The sequence below is a fragment of the Manis javanica genome, chromosome 3 (genome assembly GCF_040802235.1).
Source record: "Manis javanica isolate MJ-LG chromosome 3, MJ_LKY, whole genome shotgun sequence".
NCBI classification, from domain to species: Eukaryota; Metazoa; Chordata; class Mammalia; order Pholidota; family Manidae; genus Manis; species Manis javanica.
The window spans coordinates 14,054,189-14,080,511 of NC_133158.1; the positions used below are offsets into that span (position 1 = coordinate 14,054,189).

A 26,323-nucleotide genomic window follows, 5' to 3' on the forward strand; every position below is an offset into this window, starting at 1 on the left:
CAGGTCAAACTCTATTGAAAGAGGTAATAATCAAATAAACTGAAAATCAAATGCTAGAGGCACTTGGCCCAGATGGTGATAACGGGAACGTCTCAGGGCCAGCACGACCCCAGGAGAAAACCTGCCTGCTAAGCCCCACCCATGCTCAGTGTTGATGCTGATGTTGGGGCCTGGTGGCGGCCTGTGGCAGGACCAGCACCCTCTCAGAAGCAGGCAGGAAGCCAGGGGCCTGTCCGCAGCCGCAGCACAGGCAAGGCAGGCCAGGGGACAGGGGTGGGTATCTGTCCGAATACCAGTTGTGTTAACTGAGAGCTCACCGCCTGGCCCCACGCTCTGTAACTGTTCTGCCATAGGCAAATGAAGGTCAAAGTTAAAGCTGACTTAGACCGAAAGGGAAGCAGCTGGTGTTTCCAAATAGCCTGTTTCTCAGTTTACAAAGATGTGATTAAATTGGTAGCAGACATCGCTGGCAGCCGTGTTCTGCAGGCCTAGGGGTCAGGGAAGGTCTGGTGAGATACTCACAGGTGCTCCAGGCCTTCCAGCCCCGAGAATGCTCTCTTAGCCACGGACTTGATCTTGTTTTCAAACAGAGTTCTGTAGTTTCCAAACATCCACAAACGTGAAGGAGGAGGAGGAGAAAAAAAAAAAGACAAAGGGGGATGGGGTGAGACCGGCGGACAGGGAGAAGGACACACAACGAGGATGGTGTTGCCTGATCAGTCTGTCCTGGGAGCAGCAGGTGGGCATCTGACCTGCACTCAGGTTACGGGCCTGAAGTATGCAGGCCTTCCCCTTTCTAAAATGAAGTTCTTTTATCTCTATTAGAATTTATCAGTGATGACAGGTTGGAATTGCATACACCCTCTCGTCTAAAAGGCCCATTGCAATGCTAGGTGGAAATCACCTTGTCCAGCCCGCCCTCTCTCTCAGGACCACCAAGGAAGGGTGGAGGGTGGAATCTGGCGATGTTCTCATGGGACAGGGACAGAGCACTGTTTCAGCGACAGGAAGCAGAGTCAAAGGTTCTGAAAACTGCATTCTGGGGATAAACGTTCCCAAAGTAGACAACAAGAGGCCAGGAACACAGGCGTCCCTCCGACCAACTCCCCAGCTCGCTGCACCCGAGCACATACAGGCATGCAGCCTCCGGGAGCCATGTCCTCACCGGCCAGGAGGCCCTTTAGGCCCTACAAGGCAGGCCACAGCACTCTGGCTTCGTCAGAAGCCCCAGTTGCAAATGATGTCAACACGCCCAAGGGCCAATCAAGGTTATTTAAGGCCTATACCCCTGGACTACGTATCCATGAGAAAAGGCTCCTGCTTCCAGGCAGGCCCAGGCCCAGCCTTAGCAGTCACTGACCACAGTTTTCTCAGAGACCCAAACCTGGGCCCCTGCAATTTACACGGAAGAATGAGTTCCTCCCCCAGACTGTGTTGTGCAGAGAGGTCTGTTTCCGGTGGGGGCAGCCCCTGTGGGGGTGGGGTCAGGGGCATCAAGGCTGCAGCTCTGCCCTCCTCTCCAGCAGATACCCTGCTGGAAGCACCCCCGGGAGCATCACAGGGCTTGCTAAGCACATGGCCCTGGGAGCCAGCTCCTGGGAGCTCAGGATCGCCAGGCCAGGGATACAGACCCCTTGTCGAGGACACCACCGAAAAGCAAGGGTAAAATCTCGACTCAAGGCCAGCTCTGCCCTCAGATCTGTGTTACCATCTGGCCCGGGGAAAACAGCAGGCACCCGCACCTCCCTGACAAGGCAGAAAGGAAGGGCACCCTGTGCACTGCCACACCTGGGTCCTGGGTTCTGACTTCCATGCCAAGGGCTCCCGGGGGGTGCCTGCTCCTGCATGAAGACGGGCTCGTGGGGAGCAGCCCCGGCCAGCTCCAGGGACTCGAGGAGGCGCGCTCAACCTGCCCCCCAGCGCACTATACGCCTGCGGGGACACTCCCGACGCCCCACTCCTCACCAGGAGCCGACTCCTCTCAGGCCCTCCACGCAAGCCCCACCAGTAGCCAAAGCCAGCTCTGCCCCCTGCCTCGGGAGGGTAAGGGTCAGAGACCTCTGCCTCTCCTCGGTCTCCAAGGCCTTCTGCTGGACGTGAAAAGAACCTTATACTCAGAGAACTGCCACACTCTCTCACTCTGAAGCTTTTATTCTAACACAAACAGCCCAAGCACCCAGGAAGCCAGTGGGCACGTGGGCTCAGGCCCCCTGCCGCACCCACCCCGCAAATGGTGGCACGAGGGCACTGAAGCCCGGCCCTGGGGCCGCTGCCGGCCTCCCGCTCGCTCCCACCCGGGACGACCCCAGGCGGAGGTGCTGCGAGCTCCGGGTCCCGGCAAACCATTCTCAGCCGCGGAGTGAAATCCCCCGGCAGGGAGCTCCAGGAGAAAGTTGTGCTGTATTTCATCCATTAAACATTAGTCACACTGGCCTCTTTTACAAGGAGGGCAAACTGTTATTTCTAATGGTGACAAGAGCAATAAAACAAATTCTCAGTTACGCAAGGGAGAGTCACGGTGTTGGTGGGTTAAACTAGGTCCCTATGTTGTCCCAGCACACAGCCGGACCTTGGGGCCGGGGCTGGGCTCCTCCTGGCCCACCACGTGGGGCGCTCAGGGCCGCCTGGCTGAGCCAGGGCTCCCGGACAGGGGGCGGCAGGCCAGCTGCCCCCACCCCCCCACCGCCGGGGCGTCTCCTCGCCTCCCCACCCACCTCTCCGGCCTGCACAGCCATGCATCCCAGCGGCCCTTTGGCCGGGCCCCGTGCAGCGAGGGGAGGACCTGCCCCGCGCAGCCCCCGCCCCAGCGGCCCAGGGACAGCGGCTCCGCGCCCCACTCTCGGCTGTGGGGGGGCAGCGCCCGCCCCCCTCGCCGCCGCGGCCTGACGACCCAGTCCTGCGCTTCACCCCTGACTGGCCTTCACTGGTGCGGCGGCCCTTCCGCTGGAGCCCCGCGCGCTCTGCGCCGCACTCATGTCTGCTCCCTTCCTGCCCCACCCGCAGGCGTCCCCCGATGTCCTGAGGGGGGCCCTGGGCCGGGGCAAACCGCTAGAAAGGAACCTGCCGGAGCCAGAAACCGTCGGCCCGCGCCGGGGCGCTCCAGGAAAGAACTACCCAAAACGGCTGGGCTCAGCAGCAGGGCAACCAGGGCAGGGCAGCACCCGCAGCCCGCGCACACGGAGCCCGTTATGGCTCTGCGGCCCCTTGCACGGCAGGACGGACCGGGGGCCCCGAGTCACGAACGTAGTGAAGGCCAGGAGAGCTGCTCCCTGCCGTTCTAGGATATCCCTGGCACCAGCCCTGAGCGCGTCCGGGGTGAACCCTCACGGGCGCTGGGCCCCGGGGCGCCGGCTGCGGCGGCAGTACCAGGGAGTGCGCGACGGGGGCACTGGGCGGGGGCGTGCAGCCTGCGCTGGCTCCCGCTCCCCACCACCATCAGGCCCTCCCCAGGAGCGGTGGGGTGCCATGGCCAGGCCACAGGGCCTGCAGCCGGTGCTCTGAGGTGACTGGGTGTGGCGAGGGGGAAGCGGCACTGCTGCCTTTTTCCTTCATTAACAGCTGTTTACAGCTGGAAGCCACAGCGCCCAAGAAACGGCTCCAGGCTGCATGTGAGGGGCAGGCCCCACACCACCCTGGTGGCAGCGTCCGTGTCCCCACCCTCGCCCAGCCTGTGGTCCCCGCCGAGGCCAGGCAGGGCCTCCCCACTCCAGTGCGCTCTGAGCCCCACCAAGTTGGCTGCCCTGCCCTGCCCTGCCCTGCCCAGTCGTGCGGGATGGAGGGGCCCAGAGGCAGGGGAGGCAGGAGCATTGTGTCAGGAAAGAAAAGGAAAGCCTGACAGGTATTTTTAACCTGCTGTCAGAATACAGGGTGCTCAAGAGGAGGTGCAACTCTCAAGAGCCAAAATACCCCTTCTTACTCAAGCTCTCCATGAGGAAAGGGTGTGAACACGAGGGTGTGAGGAACCCCACTTCAAACCAGAAGCACTGACTATACAGACACCCCACCACGGGTTTCCTCGAGTCTCCGAGACTCCAGTGCTGCCTCCAAAGTATTCACTTTATGCTCGTGCTCAGCTCTGCTGCCCCTGGAGCAGACTCGGGAGCTGGTCTGGTGGCTGTCTCCTGCGCCATGTTCTCCTCCCAAACCCCCCTCCAGTGACACTGCCCCAGCCTCTGCCCCTCTGTGCCCTGCGGGTGGTAAGTGCAGGAAGAACTGGTAGGCTGGGACCGGGGACGCACAACTTGGGCTCTGCAGCCCGACAGGACCTGAGCGCCCACCTACCACCGTTGGTCTCAGGCTAAACCCTTGCACCTCTGTTTCCACAGCTGTAAAAAAGCTGCCTAACAGCGCTTGCCTTTGTGACATCATGACATATCCCCCCCGACTCCGCACACACAAACACACGCCTTGCAGAATAACTAGCAAATTCTAGCAGCTTGAAAAAAAGAAAAAAAAACACCAGAAACCTTGAATAAACAATAGCTATCATATTACCCTTGGTAATGGTTGCTTCTGTTAAAGATTATGATTGATGACAGAAATACTGACCCTAGACTCAAAAACCATCAAGAGGTACTTGGCTTTCTGACCATTTCACACAATTCCTAGAAACTGAATAAGGTTTGTGCGTAGAACCACAGACATTTAATTGTTTCACACATCGCAAATTAAGCAGAAGAGAAGATTCAAGATTCGACAAGCCCCCAAACACCAAGTCTTTAGCCCCAAAGACACCACTGCCCAGGGAAGGAGAGGCCATGGGCCAGGGAGAAGGTAGGATGTTTTCTTCCCAAACAAACGAAGACCTCGGGGGACCCAGAACAAAGATGTGCGGGAGCCGAAGCACCATGTTCCCATGCGCGAGCCCGACACACTACAAACACCAAGATACTCACAGCTTGCTGAGACTCTCGAGCCCCGTAAAAGCGCCACTGGTGTCCTCTATTGTGCCCGAAATCTCATTATGGTCCAGATCCCTGGGGAGCAGACAGACAGACAGCTCACCATCCACTCTGAGTTCTCAACTCACACTTCAACATGAGGCTGGAGAACCGAGTGAGACCTGATTTGCCATCTTGAAGCTCAAAACACATAGGTGTATTCTAGATACCCAGCCAAGCATATGGCCAAGAGAGCGGCGACCACCGAGCCGCCGGAAGCCCACATATGCACACCCTGGGGTGCGGCGGCCTGCCTTTCTCCGCCTTCCCCAAAAGAGGACACACGCCTCAGACATAGCTTCTGGGCACCGTCTGCTGCTCCCCTGTTGGCTAGGGCTTAGCTTGGGCAAGGAGAGGGTACAGACAGCATGTGGCAAAGCTGCCTTTGTATTCCACCCCCAAAGAGCAGACCTCTGGCCCCTGGCCCTGAGAATCAGCCCAGAAGGTTCTTGAAGGTTCCTGTCTGCTCTCACACCAACCAGACTCCCCTTTCTGGACTTGACTGAGAAACTGGGAAAGGCACTTGAAGGAAAGGGCCAGCGAAAAAAGAGGCCCTGGCCCAGGGCACTTCCTGGGGCCACCTCCACTGCTGGCAAGTGGGCTTGGAGGCCAGAGGCCCCAGCTCCTCACGGGGGCCTGCAGAGGAACTGCCTCTGGGCCAGGGGCGGCATTGGGGCGCTGAGTCAGACTTGTGACCCACTTGCCAGCCTCGGAGGCTGAGGCCGCCTTTTCAGCCCAGTCTGCAGTAATGCAAATCACAAGGCTGATGACTCAGCTTCCTCCCCCCTCATCCACAGGCAGGTCTCTGCCAGGCGACTCATCCCACCTGGTGGCCAGGCCCCCGTTCATCCACACCATCAGCCCTCCAACTTTCCACAAGGTTCTCGGCTGGACCCCTTCCTCTCCCCGGGGCCCTCGCAGACGTGGCTGGGAAGAGAGAAGGGCGCTACTCTCGGCTCTGGGGAGGGCCTTCGGAGGAATCAACCGTGCCAGGAGGGAGGGAGCCCTGACTGAAAAGTGCAATGCTTGCCCTGACCTCTATTTACAGCAAGAAGCTCAAAGAGCCGAGACTCCAGGGCTGAGAGGCCTCCTCCTTTCACTGGGCTCCTCCCTATTATCTTCACCCTGAAAGCCGGGAACCTGTGGCTGCGGCTTTGTGTGCCTGTCTCCCTGCTTCTGCCTGGCTGCCAAAGCTTTTCTCTTCTCACTGTCCTGCGCAGGCCCAGCATTCCCGGCCTTGTCATTCAGGCCTTGCAAGGGCTGGAAGGCTGACCTCGGCTTGAATAGCCTGGCATCCGGCTCCTTCACGCTCCCCGGCAACGGCTTGGCATTACAGCTTGCTCTGCCCTCCCTGCCAGGTGCAAGTGCAGAGGCCCTCCGCCTGCTACGCTGGAACACAGCTCCCCTCTGCAGCGGGGCACACCAGGGGAGGCGGCCTCAGAATTCACTCGCTGCACCAAACCACCCCAACGGGGGCTCTGTGCTGACAGCTGCCTGCAAGTTCTCAGAAACAACAACTGCAAAATCTTAAGTCCCAGAAAAGCATCCTGAAGCAATGCCTGGTAACCCCACACAATTGGGAACTTAAAAGGGAATGGCACTACTCCCTCTGTTTGGTTCAATGGCCCCTGCTGAGGCTCAAGGAAAGACACAAGGTCCCTTGATCCATCACCTCTCCTGGAAGCAGGGCCTCCTGAACACGGTGGGCTGATAAAGTTCAAACTCTGACCCCAAGACTGGCCCCAAGAGAGGAGCCACAGTATTCCCGGGCCTTGGAGAAAAAGTATTCAGGACTTAAAAACAGAAGCCACAGTGGGAAGATCCAAGATTGGAAAGACTGGCCACATGACCACTGTCCTGGGGCAGCTCCAGCTCTCAGCCCAGCGACAGGACCCAGAAGCCCACCAAGCACAACGTGGGATCACCACCTGGCCGCTGCTTTGAGTCCCCACCACCCCCAAGACTGAGGTCCGTGAGGGACATGTTCCCACTCACCCACTTCCCTTCCCGGGGATCATTCTGAGACTCTGCACCCCTAACAGGGCAGCTTTGGGCTCAGTTCTGATTCAAAACTGAGGCAGGAATTCAACAAAGCATCTGTTTGCTCTGTTCTGCTCTCCCAGCTGGGGACTCTCCCACCCTGTCAACCCCACAGTGAGACACGTACAGAACCCGAAGGCTTTTGAGCCCCTTGAAGGCGCCTTCGGCGACGTGGCTGATGGCGTTGTGGCTCAGGCGCAGGATGCTCAGGCTGCTCAGGTCGGCCAGGCTCTCCTCATCCAGCCGGGTAAGGTTGTTGAAGGACAGAACCCTGAGGAGGAGAAGGCAGATGTCACCACCGGGTCCCGGGGCTCCCTGCTCACCCCAGTCAGCAGGTCTCACCCGGGCAGAACACGCACAGGCCCCCAAGAACTCCAGGGCAGATAGGGCAGTGCGGCTAGAAAACCATCAGGGCCCGACACCAGTGTCGTTTGATTCCTGCAGTGCTCGCAGAGGTCATCACCATTCACCTGGTAAACTGAGGACTGTGCAAGGTCGCAGGGTGCAAGAACACTCGGGGCTCTGACCCCTTCATGCTGATGCCCACGGCTGGGCCTGGTTCAGGCTATGATAGCCATCTCACGACCGTGGCCTGAGACCAGGGACAGGATCCCAGCGGGTTCTGATGATGAGCGAGGAGCCCGGGGACACTCCTGACAGCGGCCAGCAGAGGGCACCAATAGCCACCGCCCGGAACAGGCCTGCCTCTGAGAACTTGGTGCCTTACCTGGGCTGTGCCCAAGGAACGGGAGGCTGCCACCTGGGCGCCCATACCCCCACCCAAGCCAGCCTCTGAGCTGGATTCGCCTACTGAAAGCAGGAACAGTCTGACTGAATGCCCCAAGTCACACACCGTCCCTCCCTCCCAGCACGCCTCCTGCACCTCTGACATAAGACGGCCCTGGGCTGGTTACTTGACATATTAACCATCTATCATTGAAAAATGGGAAATTTGGACTGGGGCAGGAAGAAATTTGGAGAACAAAACAAATTTGGAGAAGATTAATGTGTTTTTTAAAGGCAGCAAGCAGTGACATTCTTCCCTCCTGGAGAAATAAGTTGTGGCGTCTATCAGTTGCAAAGACCTGGCAGGAGATCAAAATTGCATCCTCACCTGCAATTAAAGAATTTAGCTTAAAGCTGGGACAGGAAACACATGCTGGAAAGCAATCCTGAACCTGGTAAACTGCTAGGCTGGTCAAGCCAACTTCAGTGACCTTCTCTGCCCCTTCTGAAGGGCACACAAGACAACTTCACGATGCCCACCTGCCGGCAGGGTACAGGGAGGCTCAACACCGGGGGCTCACACGGCCTCTGCCACTCAGAGAACTGCCCCACCATAGTGAGTGGCCTGGCTCAGGCTTGGGGGCTTGAAAGACCCCTCTTGCTTCCCACGGCTCTGGGCCTAGACAACTGAGAACCAGGGGTCCTAGGAATTCCCTGGAGGGGTCGCAACCCGAGCCACAAGCTTGTCAGACACCAGCCAACAGCATGTGAGCCTAACATGCAACTGTACAGTCGCAAAGGGTCGGGAAGCTAAACCCAAAGGGTCCACGGTGACATGAACGCACTCATGGAACCCAAGGAAAGTGGCCCCAAGGAAAGAGGCAGGACTACTGACCTTTGTGTTAGGTAACAATGGATTCACTAAAATATAAACTCCAGGTCAGCGCAAAGTGGGCATGAGGGGAGACTGGGAGAACATGGAGGGAGGGATAAACACATCCCTGGCAGGGCCCAACCCTGAGCTTAAACATGCCTTTTAGTTTGCCTGATGGGATCAAGAGAGACCAGACACACAGAGGTGTGGCCCTGTTAACAGTCATTCAATTCAGTAGGTCACTCTTCTCCTACAGTCCAGTGCAGAAAAAATGAAAATCTGCCCAAACTCTTTAAAATAAAGCTGGAAACATATTGGCCTACACTAGAATTGGGAAACTTTGAGCCTATTAAAATGAAATGAAGCATGGTGCACATCTTTTTTTCTGCCAGAACCACCAATCTTCTAGACACGGGGCAGAAACTAAGGGACGCGAGTGTCCACCGGGACCCTGGCAATGCCACTTTTGTCACTGGGGACCCACCGAGACGTGGCAGGAGAGCCTGTCCCTGCTGGCCTCAGGACATGGCCCAGCACAGACCTTGTCAGGGGTGCCTCCCAAAGGAGCGAGGGGGCCGGGCATCTGCGGGGGAGGTATGAGCAGAGGCCCTGGCACCATGTGCGGAGGGCCCGGGCACCATGTTCAGGAGGCAGGCAGCAGCCGAGAGGACGTGCTGTTCTCCCACCGTGACTGTGGCACCACCGCCCAGGTTCCAAACAGCCTCTTTGGCTAAAGCAGCACACGTACTAGTCACTAAGCTACAAGAGCTCTCCCAGCAGCGGCCGACTGCAGGCTGCTTACAGCGGAGCGCGCCATTCAGGACCTTCCTCCCTGGCTGGGGGGCCTCGTGGCCAAGGCTCCCTTCAGGGACCTAGTGCCCATCCAAAAGCGGGCTGCAGAGGGAACTGGCAGCAAACCAAGCTCGATCATGTCGCTGAGGTTGGCTAGGCCTCGGGTCCTGCTCTGGGCCGGGCTCTCTGGGGCACCATCTTCCCTCCACAGCAGGCTACCGACCGACCTGCCTGCCCGCCTGCCTGACTCCCCTGCCCGAGCCCAGGCCCGTGGTGCTGTGGAGCGCACCCCGCCGAGAGCCTCCGGCACTCAGGGGGGAAAGCACCCCCAGGCAGCGTCCCTGAACCCTGGCCAGAGTCCAGTGGGAGGACACTCACAGCTCGTGCAGCTTCTGGCAGAAGCTCCAGCCGTCCCGGTTGATCCGAGAGATGGAGTTGTTGCTGAGGTGGAACTGGTGCAGGGCGGTGAGGCCGTAGAGCGAGCCGCTGTTCACTTCCACCAGGCTGTTGTACTCCAGGTGCCTGCAAGGACAACCGCATGCCCGGTGAGGACGGAGCTCCCCTCCCTGTGGGCCTCCCGCATCCACCCCGCAGCCAGCCAGTGAGTGGCCATCTGCATCACACGCTGGCTGGCTCTGCAGATCTCACAACCGTGCATGAGACTCGCATTAGATCCGGGCGGGCGGGCGCCTGTGTAGGGGGTGAGAGAAGACAGGCAAACCGACCACCAACTGAGAGTTCAGAGGACAAGGGGTAGCTTCCTTGAAGAGGACCAGGTACACAGGTGGCAGAGTGGTTTCAAGCAGAGGGCCCGCCAGGGCAAAGCCCACTGCAGGAAGAGAAAGAAGCGGAGGCAGCTCTTAGCAATATCCCCATCTTACAGACGAGGAAACAGAGGCCGAGGGAGCCAGGAAACCTGCCTAGGACTCACTGCCCAGTGTAGCAAGAACTGAAGCCCAGTCTGGCTGAGTCTGGGCTTCGCATCACTGCGCCCAGAGACACAGCTTTAGTTCTGGGGTCTGACTACTTGGATTAACATTCCGATTTTCCCACTTCGCTGGTTGAAGAGACCTGAGTGTCTGTAAAATGGAAATATCCAAAAGCATCAACTTCATGGGCTCGTTATGAGATGAAATAAGGAAACGCGTGTCAGAATCCCACTTGGTAACGAAGTGAGGACGTGATCACCCCACTTCTCAAAACCACACCCCAGGCCGAGGACGGTTCCACAGCAGTGACAAGCCCCTGGAATAAAAATTCCTAATTCACCTGCTGCTCCACATCCAATATTGCAAAGCCTTTGGGCAACTAGGCTTGTTTTTATCTTTCCCACTTTCTACCACGGCTCAAAAGGCAGCACTGAGTTTATAAATCACCCCTAAGGCAACTCTTCACCCCCAATGTGTAGGCATTTGTTTGATATAAAAACCAAGTGATGTGCACTAACTCTGCTTTCTTCTGAGAACTCTTTTTAATCTCAGCCTACCCAGCACACGACCACCTGGATTCAAAATCCAAAATGACAGTTTCAAGGATGTCAAGTCAATGTGTTCTTGAGTGTGTACAAATGGAGGCCAGCCAATCAAAGGGGGGGAGAGAGAGAGGAGAAAGCACAGTCCCAATGCCGTCCTTTTAGAAGCACGCGGTGTTTCGTGTGAAGACGTGGGCATCTAATCAGGAGGATGGCACCGAGGAATGATGGAATTCAACCTAGAGTTTTGCTTTTGTTTTGTTTCAGTTGCAAAGATAACAAAGGACATCAACATAGTGATATAATGTGTAGAGCCTGGGAGGGAGTGAGGGGGTGGCCTAGTAAGTTTGCTCATTGACCATAAAGCAAGACACCTCAAGTGGACAAACCAAGACTGTCCTAAGTGTGCTGACTTGGAAGTAACCACCAGCAAAACAAACAACAGAACCAAAGAGAAATGACCAGACCTGACTGCCTCTGGGGAGCATACTGGAGGGGAGAGAGATGGGGTGGGGGGGGCTACTTTTCTTTACTCATTCTACTCAACTGCAAGTGTATGCTGCTTCCGATAAAAATAGTTTTAAACGTCTGAAAACTGAATACTGGTAACTGCCTTTTCTGCAGGTTTTCTGTCAGTGCTTCCTGCTGCTCTGACAGGCACGCAGGTTCTGCGAACGTGCACATCTGGCTGGAGAGCTCCCTTGATACAAGCGGAGCATCTGCGCCGAGGGGCTTGATTAGTTTACAGAACATAAATAAATCTATCTCTCAGGAGGAGCTATACATTCTGGGCCCATCTGCACATCAAGACAGTCAAACCCAAATGGGGAGAGGGGGAACTTCCTGTGGGCCGTGGGAAGGAGGGTGGGCGCTGGGAGTCTGCGCGCCACGGAGGAGGGCGGCCAGCGGGGCTCGGAGAAGGCCCAGCAAAGGCTCACCCCCTCCCCCAGACTCACCGAGCCACTAGGACTCCCGCCGAGGGCTTTCCCTGCCCTGAGAGGAGGATACCCCAGGGCAGGGGCCTAGCTCCCGCGGTGCTGAACAAACCTTCAGCGCCAGAGGCTCAAGGAGGACACACACGTGACCCCAACAGGCCGCGGGAGGCCTGAGCCCCAGCAGCCGCCCCGCCCCACTGCCGCACTCACAGCACGTGCATCTTGGACAGCCCCCAGAAGGCCCCGTCGGTCAGCTTGCTGATGTTGTTTCGCTGAAGCTTCAGCACCTCCAAACTGTCGAGCCCCTGGAACGTCAGGCCCTCGATCAGCCGAATCCGGTTCCGACTGAGGTCCCTAAGGAGATGAAGCCAGTGGGGTCAGAGGGTCCCCTACACACACGCCCACCTATAACCATCCCCACGCAGTCCTGGGTGCGCTTCCGGACCACAGGGAAAATCCCAGTGAACATGACCCAGGGACGCCTGGACGCACAGTGGGAGGAGCCCAGCACACGTCTCAGGGCCGCTCCTGCCACCCTGCAGACACCGACACTAAGCCGGCCATGGCTATGGAATGGCAGAGAGCTGCCCAGAGGCCGGTCCCACAGTGGCCCTGCCAGAGCTCCCATCATCCTCCCCATATGTCCAGGACTCTGCAGTGAAGCGGTGGGCGTGACTCAGGATGGGAGAGTCTCAGGCAGGCTGTCTCCGAGCCGAGCAACAGAAACCCACACTGGACACCCCAACCCAGGAAACATCTAACCGCTGACTATCAGGCGGCAATGACACGTTCCACTGGAGGCATTAACAGGATCTCTGCTGATGGAGAGAACCTGCCACATGTGGGGGGGGAGGGGATCCAGACACACCATGAGGCACACACATCTGGCTTCTAGCTCCGGTGTGATAAAACCTCAGTTAACCAGAAGATGGCAGGAATCCATCAGTAACACTGGGGCCAGGAGCGAGAGGATGCAGGGCTGATGAGAGAGCCCTTGGGTTTCCCCAAATGCCTCTGCCATGTCTCATTACCCTACGCGGCCCTGCACAGCCTCCCGAGCACCAGGCAGCCTCCAGACCCGGAGAAAGCAGTACCCGGGCGCCCCGTGCAGGGGGCTGTGAGTGAGGCGCAGGTACGGGCACTCCCCATCCTGCTGCCAGACCTGGCTGTGGACAGTTGCTTTGCTCTGTTTAAACGGAATCTGCAATGCTGGCTTATTCTCCTAATGTGCACTCTTCTACCACAAAGAGAACACAGAAAAACAAAAACCAACTGAATAAACAGTCCATTGCATTCTGACAAAAAGAATTTTTCTTGAATCCAAACCCAGGGCCATTAGGAGGGCACTGAGCCTGGGTCATCAAATAACAAAACAACCGACTTTTTTTTTTTTAAAGAAAGGATTTAACTATCTTGTAAGATTTAAGAGATGAAGATCAAGGTCCATCTCTCGGTTACTCCCTCTGGCTATACTAGCTTCCTCTCCACTGCTCAACAAGCCCTGGCCACCATAACATCCTGGGTCCAGATTTTCTGGGTACCCTTACAGAGCACAGAGACCCCCAGGCTAAACAAGAGCCCCACCACACAGCCTGGGCATTAACCCGGATCAGCTAACCAGCAGGACACCTCATTTCGTTTTGCAAAGTGCACATATGTCCTCAGTGAATCTCTTTTTCTCGGCAACCTGAGGCAGCCCTCGGGCACCAGACCCACTTTCTAATTTGCTTTTATTAGGTGTTGCCACAGGACCATTACTGATAGTTTACACAGAGCTTGACTGAGGGGGAGTGAGGAAGGGGCCGAGTTTGGTACGAGGTCCTCAGGGAAACCTGCCCCCCGTAAGTGTGGCTAAGCTTAATTAAAGTGCAGGTTCCAGCACTCACAGTTGTGTCAGCCGGGGTAGCTTGAATGCTTTCACAGGAAGCTGGGTGATCCTGTTTTTGCTCAGGCGAAGCATTACCAGTGACCGTGACAGACCATCAAATGCTCCCGACTCTAGGGTGCCAATCCGGTTGCTTGCCAGGTTGCTGGAGTGATTCAGGAGAGAGAACACAGTGGTCAGGAGCAGGCCTTCCTCATTCCGTTACCGACACCAGGCCTGGCTGAGATGGGGAGAAAGCTGACACACACCCAGAGGGACAGGTTTCCATGAGATGTGTGTCACGCCCGGGCTGCAAGGCCCATCTTCCACCCCAGAGAGGACAGCCAGGGAGACACAGGCATCAGCCCTTGACGGGAGCCTGTGTCAGCCAGGAGCCCCCAGAAACTGTGGCCAATGGGCTACGACAGGAGTGGGGAAGTACAGGTCACCTGGCTCTCCCCCAGCCCTCCTCTCCCACCGTCGCCTGGCCGGGCAGGGGCCACGCTGCCTCTACAGCCACTTGCAGGCTTCCTTCCACCCTCAACTCCCACTGCCCGAGGGTTCAGGTTCCAGGTTGGAGAGAAGAGCCCCAGGAAGCAGGCCATGGTGAGGCCAGAGCAGGGCAGATTTCCTAATTTGGGGAAATGGCCTTTAATTCTCAAGTGGTTCTCACTGTATGACTTATGTAATACATGTTTATTAACCAATTTACTTTACTAAATTTAAATGTGTCAAGGAAAACACTGGTTAAACAATGTGTGTGTAGTCCCTTTAGAAAATGGGCAGTAAATACTTCAATGGGATGTCCACCTACAGGTTATGCATATATGAGGTGTCTCCCCTCAAACACACGGTGGCATGCAGCTAAGACCTGTGCATCCTGTGTGTGTAAACTGCAGCAAGGAATAAAAGAGAAGAAAAGGGAGGAGCAATAGGGTATTCCTATGAGAAGTTACCCTAACACACCTCCTCCCTTCCCCAGACAGATGCTCTCCGCGGCTTGAGCAGAAAGGAAAGAGAACACAGAGAATTTTCTACAACAGCGAGAGAGGGCAATCAGGCACTTTCCATCTCTGCACCAGGCAGTGGCCCAGGACAGGGCACGTGAGGATTCTTTAGCAATGGAGCTGGACTGTTTGTTCTAACACTCCAGATGAAAGAACAATCTGTGTGGTGGACATACACCAGCCAGTGTTTGCCAAAATAGAAAGTCCCTCCTGCTTTTGTGCAGAGAAGGTCACTGCCATTCAGGTCCATAGTTGGTGATTTCTTTGTCCCAAGCAAGTAACCTCCAGATTGCAGGTGGACACATCTTTTGAAAGCCCTTGGTGGGGGCTGAGCCCTGCCACACTGACTTCACACAGGCCAAGGCCTCCTGTTTCCAATACTCGTGCCTTGACGCAGCCCCAGAAAGAAACTGTTTGTCTCCGTGGGGGTCTTAGGACATCCGGGTGCTGGCCGTGGCCTCCCTGAACACACGGGTCCCGACGACCTCTACAGCAGCCTCACAAGTGATCACCAGACTTACTCTGGCATACGAGTAATGCCAGGAACGGAAGTTCCCGTGGCACCTGAGAGCATCTCTTTAGCCTGGGTTTTCGATCTCTTCCCCAAAGCACTTTCCTCCTAACAAGCAGTGAGTGAAACAGGTGTTAGCCACTTTTTCCCCGCGATCATCCGACAGCTATGAGACAAGGCACTGAGACAGCAGCTAAGAGGGTCTCCACTACCAAATCTATAGGCCTGGAGAATGGGGAGAACAGGGCTACCCCCCAGTAAGCCGCAGGCCGGGTTAAAGGCCTGTACGGCCAGGAGCCGCTGACTGGCGCAGCTCAGCCATGAGGCCTCCTGCCAACCCACTGCTCTCAGTGCCGCCGCATCCCTTCTCTCTGCTTTCCGGGGCAGCAGCCCTGTCAGGGAGAAAGAAAGCAGGCCTTGGGTCTAGACAGACTTGTATTTGAGGAATAGATTCTCCTCCCCAGCAATGAGTCTGTTGGGCTACTTACTCTCGCCCTGCCTCAGCCTCCCCGTCCATTTGTGAGGTCAGAATACTGCGGCTGGATTTGTAAGTGCCCCACAGACGGGTAAAGAGAAGGCAATGGACCTGGGTCCCCTGCCCCGTGCCCGGCTGGCGGAGGCCAAAGCAGACATGTGCCCATCCCCAACTCAGGCCACAGCTGAGACGAGAAGGCGGCAGGCAGCCCGCCTCCCACCCAGGGCGGCCACAGACAGAGGCACTCACAGCTCCCTAATGTGCAGTCCGTGCGGCAAGCAGGTGCTGTGGATCTCCGTGATGTTGTTCGAACTCAGATCCAGCACCTCTAAGGAAAGGTAGGCCTTCAGCCGGCTCCCATCCATGCTGCGAATCTTATTGTGTTGCCTGAAACACATAAAGGGAGGGGACTCAGGCCTGCCTTTTGGCAAAGAAATGATTATGTTCCCCGCCGCTTCTAGACATTTTCTCTTAGCTGTTTTGTTCTTGCAGAAAATTACCAATGCAATGGCACTCTTAAACTGACACCTCCCATGCTGCCTCCCACTAAGTCATCACCTGCTGGCTGGATGCCAGACAGAATTCTGAATTCTCTGGGGCAAGTCTGTCGAAGTTCTAAGCCTAGGCCTCTGTCCCTGAGCACATGGACACCGGGGTTTACATCTCACAGAAAGCACCGTGGCCAGAACGCAGAGCTCACCGAGTGTGTCCCAGACTGATGTGCCCGGAAGCAGCCAGACAGCGCCCAGAGTGGCTCTAGTCGAGGACCCGCAGAACCTAGTCCCACCCCATCAATGACAAGACTGCAGGCACCAGAGTTCAGTTTAATCCAACTCCAGGCATCACTGCACACCTCCCATTTCACAGACACCTGCCATGTACCAGGCAGGGAGGTAGGCACATGGATTTTAAAAAAGGGTGATAACATCCTGGCAGCCTAACAAGGGAGACATGAACTTGGTGCTGAGTCTAACTGGAGTTGAATCTCCCAGACTTCCTGCACCCCTCCCCGACAGCTCCTTCCCTTTCCAGACCTGGAAGATGGGGCAGCAAGACTCACCCCGGGGAGGTGGGCGACCTGCCCTGAGCTGCACGAGAGCACGTGGCAGACGGCAGGCGAAGGGCTCTGAGTGTCCACCCCCTCCAGGAGAGGCACGTCACCACCACGACTTACGGGGCTCCTTTATTCCTCTCTCTGAAAAGCCCCACAGTTTACCCAACAGTATTTATTAATCAGGAGAAAGATGGCCAATGCTGACCAGGGCCGGAGGCCTGGACCCCTTGTGGCTTTGGCTCTGCCTGGCAGATTCAGACCACGGCAGCCCCACTCCCGGTGCTCAGATCCCAAAGAATCTGTTGGCTGGCAGCGCTGTTCTCAGGGACCCAGGCACTGAAGCTAGTCTCCAAGTAACCAGTGTCAGGGTGTCCGGCCAATCAAAGCATTCTGAACACAACATGAGTAAGCCAGGCGTCGCTCACCAAGTGGCATCTCCCTTAAACAAACACTTGGCCAAATTGAGTTCCAACAGGCATAAACAAGGCCCTCTTTCCCAGAAGCTCCAGGGCTTCTCGGCTCCTTTGTTTTTTTTTTCACAACTCTCCCAGGCCCTGGACCCAAAAAACCCATTTACAAGGGCCCAACTCCACACAGAGTGAGATCTCCCTGGAACAAAAGGCCACTTTTCCTCTCACATCCCCTCCTGGCCCCCCTAAGTTATCTTCTTTGAGCTCTATTATAAAGTTCTTAGTAAAGATGGTCTCTTCAGTTTTCTGACTCCAGAAGAAAATTAAAGGGGAAAATAAAAGAAAACCTTTATTATGCAAAGTAGGGGAAGAAAAGAACAAGAAGAAAGCGGCAGAGCTGAGCCTTAACCAGAACTCCGAATGCAGTCGCCATGCAGCCAGGAAGGGCGTCTGCAGAGAGAAATAAGGGGGCGCTGCTGGCTCGCAGTCAGCCCACCAGGGCCATGGGGGGGCAGGTGCGTACCCCACTCCCCTCCACCAGCCGATTCACCGAATCAGCCCCGTTCTGGGCTCCCGCTCCGCGCCCAGCCGCCCTGGAGGGAGGGCGCTGCCATGGTGGGCAGGCCTCCACACTCTGCAGAAGACGCAGCCAGGACGACGAGGACCACGGGGCACGGGAGGGGGTTACAGGGGCCGGAGGGCCGCCATGTGCCAGGTGCCAAGGGCACGGTGTTGAGTTCTGCCTGCAAGAGATGCTGGGCCAGCTCCAGAGGACTGCAGCTGGCCCTGGAATACGTGGGCCAGGGGCCGGTCAGGCAAGTGGGAGGCCTGCAGGACCACGTCTGCCATGGCTTCCCGGGCCAAGCTCAGCGGCAGGGGCTCTCTCACTGTGGTCCAGGTGAGAGGCAGCAGCAGCACAGTGGCAGACACAGGAGGGGGCCACAGGACCCAGAGGCGACAGCTGTGGGGGTGCATCCAGAAGTGATCCGAAATCCTCTAATTTAGAAATGTCAAGATAACCAGGTTATTAGCAGCTACTGGCTCTACCTTCTGTCCTTGCTGACTTACGGCCTGATTCCCAGCCGAGCAGCCAGAAGGGTCCTGTGAAGGCATCCCACCGAATGGGAGCACACACCCGGAATCCACACACTGAGTAAGGGGTTCGTGCCTAGGAAATACAAAGAACTTCTACAGCTCAACCACAAAAAGAACTCCAGATAACCCGACTAAACATAGTCAAAGGAGTTGAACAGATGTTTCTCCATAGAAAATATATGCAAAGAGTCAATAAGCACATGAAAAGATGCTCAACATACATCATGCACCCTTAAGGACATGCAAGGAGATACCACCTCACTCCCTTAGGACGACTGCTGCTGGAAGACCAAACCCAAAACCCAGGAACAGCAAGTGCGGGTGGAGACGTGGAGACACCAGGTTATTAGCAGCTAGGTGCTGAAGGAAATGGACAGTGGTTCCTCAAAAGTTTTTAACACAGAACTACATGATCTAGCAACTCTATTTCTACATGTATATCCCAAAGAATTGAAGGCAGATCTCAAAGAGAAATCTGTACACGCACTTTCACAGCACCTGCATTTACAACGGCCAAAAGGGGAAGCAACCCAAGCAGGTGTCGATGGACGGACGGACACAGTACGGTGCACATGTAAAATGCACTATTACTATCCAGCCTTAAAAAAATTCTGACACATTACAACATGGATGGACCTTGAAAACATTACAGTAAGTGAAAAAGCCAGTTGATAATGTATGATTCCACTTCCGTGAGGTATCTAGGGTAGTCAGTCATTGAAACAGACAGAAGGCGTCTGCCAGGGACTTGAGGGGTAGGGCGGGCAGGAGTGGGGAGCTGATTAATGGGTATGGAGCTTAGTTTTGCAGGATGGAAAAGCTTCAGAGATGGGTTGCACGAAAAAAATGTACTTAATACTCCTGAACTATGCATTTAAAAAATGATTAAGAGGGTATATTTTATGTTGTGTTTATTTTCTCACAATTTAAAAGCAAAAAAGTCAGTTTGCAGGATTCCTTTGCCTAAAATTCAAATACTGGCTCCTGTGTCTCACTGAGGACAGAGTCCTTACAACGGCCCCCTGGGCCCACCGGCTCTACTGTATACCGCCACCTCGCCCGCTCCGCCCACACAGCCCTCGGGCAGCAGGTGGCCTCCTGTTGCAGGGCCTTTGTCCTTGCCTTTTCCAGGGCAGGGAATGCTCTTCCCCCAGAGATCCACATGCTCTTGCCCTGACTCCCCGTCTCTGGGCGGTGAGGCTTCCCTGGCCACGCTCTCTAAACCACAAGCCCCTTCTTTCTCCCCCCTAAACCCCAACCACACCTACACCTTCACACACACTTTCCATTCCTCTGCCTGCTTTATTTTCCTCAATAACTCTAATTATGATCTATTAATATACCCAGCATTTTGCTTATTTCCTGTTCAACATCTCTCCCACCAAAGTGTGGCTCCAGGAAGGTAGAGATGTCTGTTTCGTCCACTACTTTGTCTTCAACTACTGGGACAGTGTGAGGTAATCATAGGTGACCGACAGGTATTCCTGAACAAATCACTAAGAATGAATACAGAATTCAGAAAGGCTGAGGCTGGGCACATATCTGGGACTCACCAGCGTTTAGGCAGAAGGAAATCATGCAAGCAGATCAGTACAATCAGGGAATGTGATTTTCAATCAGGGAAAGGAAAGGAGTTTGCCAACTGCCCCACGGCAGCGCGGCCCAGACGTTAATGAACTAGCCCCCAGTGGTTCCAGAGGTCCTTGAGGCTCAAACACAGCCATCCAAGCTGCTGAGGATGTGCATGCCATCTGCTCACCCAGGCCTGGTCTCTCTGCTCTAGGCACTAGCCCAGAGCCCTGATCAAACCCTTCCTGAATGCCTGTGTTCCGGAAAACTGACCATACAGTTCAGAGATCCTGCAGAATTCTGACTTCCTTCCTTCATGTAGCAAGGATCACACTTTGTTAGATAGATGCCTCTGTGGACCCTGGCAACTCCACCCAAGGCCAAGAGTTCTTCTTGGGCTAGAACATGGCACAGCACTGAAAACAGCAAGCCATGAGCACCATCCTGCCTGGCTTCAAATCTCGGTCACACCACTTATAGCCATGAACCTCAGAGGAGTTCCATCTGTAAAGAAAGGGGTGAAGTTCCTGTGCCCTGAGGCTGATATGACCCGACATATAGCGGCTGCTTAATAAAATAAGTTGCATTTTTTTATGAGTCCTATTTGTATCCTGAGAGCCAGGCTCAGGATCTGCTTTGCAGGAGGTACACTGAGAAAAGAATGAATAAAATGAATGAATGGCTGGTTCCTGTCCACACCTCTGCCACATTTCAGGGCAAAGAGGGAGGCCTGACTCCTCTCTCAGAAACAAAGGACTGGCTCAGAGCTTCATGCATGAAGCAAGCCTGCTCCAGGTGGTAAGTGTCAAATCCAGCAGCCGGGAGGTGGGGCTGTTTTAGGGAGACATGCCTCAAAGCAAGTCCCAGCCAGAAACTTCTGCAGGACTCAGGGTGCCTGGGACCTGCTGCGTCCCGGAGCTAGATTCTACTCTTCTTACTCCTGCAGCAAAGGGAACACAGGCCCCCACCCTGCCCTGGCCCACCGAACCCCCCATCCTGAAGGGGGAGCCGGCTCCTCCAACACGCCCCCTCGTGATACCCAGCCACCAAGGTCAGAGCCAACAGCAAGCATTCAGGGTGAGTCCTCCCACCTCCTGGAGGCTGGACGGCTGTGAGAACGTGTTTGCTGCCTGACTCAATCGGGGGTTCCGCTTTCCTAAGACAGTCCATGTTTTTAATGCCATGAACCAGTGGCCGCTTGTCACGTCACTCCTTTAGGGTCATTCACTGCCAGGATCCCAAAAGGTCCACACTCCTCTTTACGAGCCCTGAATCCTGGTCTAAATTCTTTTTAACAACAGCTGAACAATGACTGAACACCGAAGTATATGCAGGCCCTGGGTGAAGCCTCCGTGAAACCACCAGTAATGTAATGAGGGAGGTACTATTGTTCTCACCACCTTACAGTTGGAGAAACTGAGGCTTAGAGATCTGCTGAATACCCCAAGGTCACACAGCTGGGGAGCGAGGGGAGCCAGCCAGAAACCGGGGGGAGCGGGGCTAGCCAGCCCATCCGAGAGGCTCTCGCAGAACTTTAAGGCCCTCACCCCAGATGCAATCAGTACACCTTCAACGAAGCTTGGCTAGATCTGAATGCCAACTGGCTATTTCCTGCTCAAGTCAGACCGGTCTGAGTAATTGGCCTCAACCAGGCCTGGCTTTTGTACCAGCTTCCTGGAGTCCCGCATAAGTGGCCAATTTGCAGAGGGCTTTGAGCCGCCAATCTCAGCAAATAAAGCAGATGGGTCTCAACTTCTTACTCGTGCATATTCTGCATGGGAAGGAGAGAACAGTTCTGAGATCATGTCTTTGTGGACTCCGTCAGTTCTGAGATCATGTCTTTGTGGACTCCGTTTGAGGGGACAGAAAGCTCCAAGGAGATGCCCTTAGGCTTACAAAGAAGAGTGAGGAGAGGGCGGTGGGGGGGGACAGCCCAGGGGAGCTGACTGGCCTCATCCGAGGAGCGCTCCGGCCTTTCTCTGCCACCAAACAAAATTAGAACACTCGTGCAGTTACAGGGACGGGGAAGGTGTGGTGGCCAGATCACATGGCATCCCTGTCCGTCCAGGGCTGGTTTATCCCTTGGGCTGCCCTCTGGGGCGAGGAGAACTTAATACAGCAGAAGTCTATTAAACCAACACCTGTTAAAAGCTTCAGAAATAAAACCAGTCTTCAAAGCAGAGTGCAGGCAAGCTAAGCTCTCTCCACTTGGCTGCATTTTCAGAGCTGATGTTAAATTAGACAGTAAAACAGATGGAGGCATTTGAAACCAACATAAAAACTTTTTGTCATAAGTGAGTATTCCACTATGATTCTGTGAAATACAGCAAGGTATTCCTGTCGGTGGTGGAAAAATTCTCATGTCACAGGTAAGAGCCAGGAAAAAAGGCTGAAGAGATGGAAGGAAGCAGGGTCAAGGTGGATCAACAGGATTACTGCTGGTTCCTGGAATTAAGCACCTATTGTCTATGCCAGGGATCAGCAAACATGCGATATAATAGGATCAGATAAGAAATATTTCAGGCTTTGTGGGTCACAGTGTCTCCAGTACAACTACACAACCCTGATGTTGGAGAATAAAAGCAGCCATAGACAATAAGTAAATGAATGACTGTGGCTGTATTCCAATAAAACTTTATTTACAAAACACACGTGGGCCACATTTGGCCCACTGTCCCCTGGTCTACACGACAGCAAGCAGTTTGGGTTTCTGGGCAGCAGAGGCCCACATTCTAATTCCAGCTCTGATGCAGCTTGAGAGCTATGTTTAAATCGCTCTTTCTGTATCTGGTTTAACCACCTGCAAAATGGGGCCAAATGCCTCGCTACAACAGAGAGTAAACACTCCCGCTCCCCCGGCAGTGCCCATGCCAGACATCACTAATCACAGTGCTCCTATATGATGCCTGTCCCACCTCTTGAGGAAGTGAAATGGAACCTAGACTACATCATTACGTCATGTTCCTCCAATGATCCAGCTCCTTACTGCAGCCAGTGGAGACAGGCGAGCAAACGGGGTGATCTCACGGAGAAGAGATGCACACTGTATATCCTTACTCTCTTTAGTTCTTACAGGCAGAAACACAGTGCGGCTGGCCAACACGCCAGTCCTGGCACCTGAGCAGCCATGCTCTTCAGCTTTGCCAGGCGACGACAGTGGCACTCAGAGGTCCTCACCATCAACTCCTGGAGCCTTGACTCTTACTAGAAACAGCAAAGCTTCCATCATGTTACCTCAGCAACAAACTTTCAAAATGTCTTACTTAACAAATCAATAAAATTCATAGCCCTTGCCTTGTTTGAACTTCTGGCTAAGAAATAGTTTGATACAACCAAGCCCTGAAATGGGGAAAAATGTAATATACCTGCCACCCGTCCCCCCATCCTCACTGTGACTCTGGTGGCATAAATCAACCCCCACACCCTGCAGTCCCTGAGCCCTGGGGCCCTCTGCGCCTCAGCAACCACCACGCTGCCCTGGGGCCCTCCGCGTGGCTCTGCCCCACACACTGAGCCCCACTGCCCCGCACAGCAGGCACACTGAGGTCTTGTCAAAATGGGTGATGGTACGCAGGCGTCTTTAAGGGTCACCTGGGGCTGCCATGTTATTTTATATCCCATACATGGAATCCACCTGACGTGGGGCAATTTGTGACCCTGATATTGTTTAGTATAAAACTCAGTGCAGGGCAGAGTGGGCCTGATGCCTCCCTAAGAGGGTTCACTGTATTATCATAGGCACCCCACGATGTCAATCACATTGAGAGTGCACATGAAGATAACGAGTTGTCCTTTGCTGAAAAACACAGCACACTGGAACAGGCCACATGGCCCAATGGCGGCAGTTACTCTATTTGTAATTGTTTCTATTGAAATATCACAGGCATACTAAGAAGTACACAAATGTGTACAGCTCAACATATTTGTACCAAAGGTATGCACCCAGGGACCACTGCTCAGGCCAGAGCACTGTCAGCACCCCAGCAGCCCACCCCTTCCCACTCTCCTGGCTGTTATTCTTCCCAAGGGGAACCTCTACATTCCACCAGTAAAGATTAATTTTGCCTAATTTTGTGCTTTATATGCATGCAATTGTTCCACACATACTCTTCTGTGTCTGGCTACTGTCACTCAACAGGACAGTTCTGAGAGCCATCCATGCTGCAGTATGAGCAGCACTTAATTCCTTTTCACCACTACAGTATTTCTGTCCAGGGACCACACCGCAATTTATTTTTCATTCGGATAGACTTTGAGTTATTTCAGGTTTGGGCTACTGCAAAAATCACAGCTTGCACACAGACGTGTCTTTTGCACATCTCTTTCGGTGCTTGTTCACATTTCTGGCAAGTGGCATCGTCCAGGCATGGCACCGCTGCCCGGTCAGACAGCGTGCACAGGTTCGGCCTTCGCAGGCACTGGCAGTTTTCCTTTAAACCAAATTCCTCAGTGTTGAAACAAATCTGAAAAGCCATTAGATCCAAGTGCCACGTTTCATGCTGCTGCTCCATTTAGCCACCTTCTCGGATGCCACCACCCTGGTGCATCCTGCCTGCACCCATCCTCCATAGACAGCGTAAGGAATACAGCCTGGGGCCACCGAGCAGGGCCAAGCTCAAATCAAACCTTTTCTGGGTGTCAGAATTATTTTAAGTGGGGCCTAATGAGCACTAAGAAAGGAAAAAAAAAACAGAGTAATTAATTCCCTGATTGGCAAAAAATAACGCAAATGTACCCGAAGCCAGGACCAATGTGCACATGCAAATTCACAATGAAAATGAGGAGGTTTTAAAAAGAATGAGTCCAGAAGAGCTTTTTCAGGCCAACTTGGAGAAAAGTTTGTCTTCTCACAATGACAGTTGAGAGCATTGTCCTCGAACTGGTCTGCTTAGAAATGAAAAGCAAAATCATCTGTTCTATTGCATGAATCGGTCATTTGTGCTGAGAAATCGGTGCCTCTAAGAAATGACCCAGGTTATCTGCTGGACAGGAAGTGAGACTCAGAATGAACAGGTCTCTCCATTTTGCTTCCTCCCTCTCCCCCTCCCCTCGCAGCTGGTGAATCACCAGTTCCCTGGGGAATTTTGGCAGATTCTCAGCCTGGCTGCCGATGACGTTCTGGATCTGTTTATTCAGGTGGAGACTGGATAAAAAACAAGAGCAGCCCAGTGGCGGGATAAACAGCCTCCACCAGGCGGGGTCAACCCCTTCCAAAGGCAGAACGGGGCTGGCGACCAACCTCCCGACCCGCTCACTTCCTTTAGGGTCACTCTCCCCTTGGGGTCCTCCGGACTGCTTCGATTAACTCCTTGCAAAGGGGACCTGATGTCCCATGGGGGAACGCGTGGCCCCAGGCACCACCGTAATGCCGACCCCACTTGATTCTCCCGCCCACTGGCTTACGCACATCTGGCTGGGATGAGGAAGATCTGGAATGAGGAAACTTAGACATGGTCAAGAGTCAGCCACCCACTGTGGCTCTGCAAGGTCTAGAGTGGCCCAAGCCATGAATGAATGGGAAGCATCAGGACGCCGGTCCAAACTAGTAGGGGGTCTGCGTTCCAGTTTAAGATGTATCAACAAAAACAAAAACAAAGCCTCCTAAGGAAATGTGCACTGCTGAGCGAAAGCAGCTAATCAGAAAGGTTGTCTACTGTATGATTTCCACACAAGACATTCTGGAAAAGGCAAAACTATGGAGGTGGTAAAAAGATGACTACTGGCTGCCAGGAGTTACGGGGAGGAAGTGATGAACAGGCTGAGGCAGGATTTTCAGAGCAGTGGAACTGTTCTGTGTGACACTGCAGTGGTGAGTACATGTCCATGAGCATTTATGGAAGCCCACAGGATATATAACACATACAGGGAACCCTGAACTACAGGTTTATGATAATGTATCAATATTGGCTCATCGACTGCAATGCAGGCACACCCCACTAACGTACAAAGTGAGCAACAGTGGGAACTGGAAGACTGGGCATACGGGAGGTCTCTGTACTTTCTGCTCAGTTTTTCTATAAACCTAAAAGTGCTCTCAGAGTCTATTAATTATAAACACATCAAAATGAAACCACCTAAGGAATTAAGTTGTCCTGAGGTCACTACATCATCAGCACGGATTTCAAATTTTTACATTCCTAGCACCTAGAACCATGCCTGAAACATAAAGGTACTCAGAAAAGATTTGTTGAATAAACAAATGAATTACAACTTTAGCTCAGTCTCCTATATTCACCTCCACAAACCTGAATGAAGGAATGGTATTCAGAAAAAAACAAAAAATAAAACAAAACAAAAAATACTTCGAGGCAAGACCAACCATCCATCCAATTAAAATTTTTTAAAAGGAATTAAAGGTGTAATATAGAATTAACTTTTCTAGGGAGGGAAGCTGACAGATTTAAAATAAAGCATCTAACAAAGTGGATTTTTAGGTTAATTGTGCATTGCCCCCAATATAGACGTTCATCGATAGGCAGGGCCGGCAGAGGCGAGATGGCCCTACTTCCCCTGCAGTGGCCAGCAGTTCCTCCTTGGCTGTGGGGAACAAGGGCGAGGAA

The 26,323-nt window shown here is 54.2% G+C and overlaps 1 protein-coding gene across 3 annotated transcripts in view; it reads right to left on the bottom strand.

The window, feature by feature from the left end:
* Positions 1 to 26,323, bottom strand: part of LRIG1 (leucine rich repeats and immunoglobulin like domains 1) — a 99,157-nt gene that overhangs the window by 10,626 nt on the left and 62,208 nt on the right. For 2 of the 3 annotated variants that reach the window (XM_073230869.1, XM_037019101.2), the window contains 7 exons: positions 15,885 to 16,022; positions 13,665 to 13,808; positions 11,989 to 12,132; positions 9,751 to 9,894; positions 7,108 to 7,251; positions 4,896 to 4,976; positions 523 to 594 (listed from right to left, as the gene is read on the bottom strand). In XM_073230869.1, the coding sequence (XP_073086970.1) occupies positions 523 to 594; positions 4,896 to 4,976; positions 7,108 to 7,251; positions 9,751 to 9,894; positions 11,989 to 12,132; positions 13,665 to 13,808; positions 15,885 to 16,022 (867 nt within the window). The remainder of the gene's footprint in view (positions 1 to 522; positions 595 to 4,895; positions 4,977 to 7,107; positions 7,252 to 9,750; positions 9,895 to 11,988; positions 12,133 to 13,664; positions 13,809 to 15,884; positions 16,023 to 26,323) is intronic. The other variant, XM_073230868.1, reaches the window with a different exon arrangement.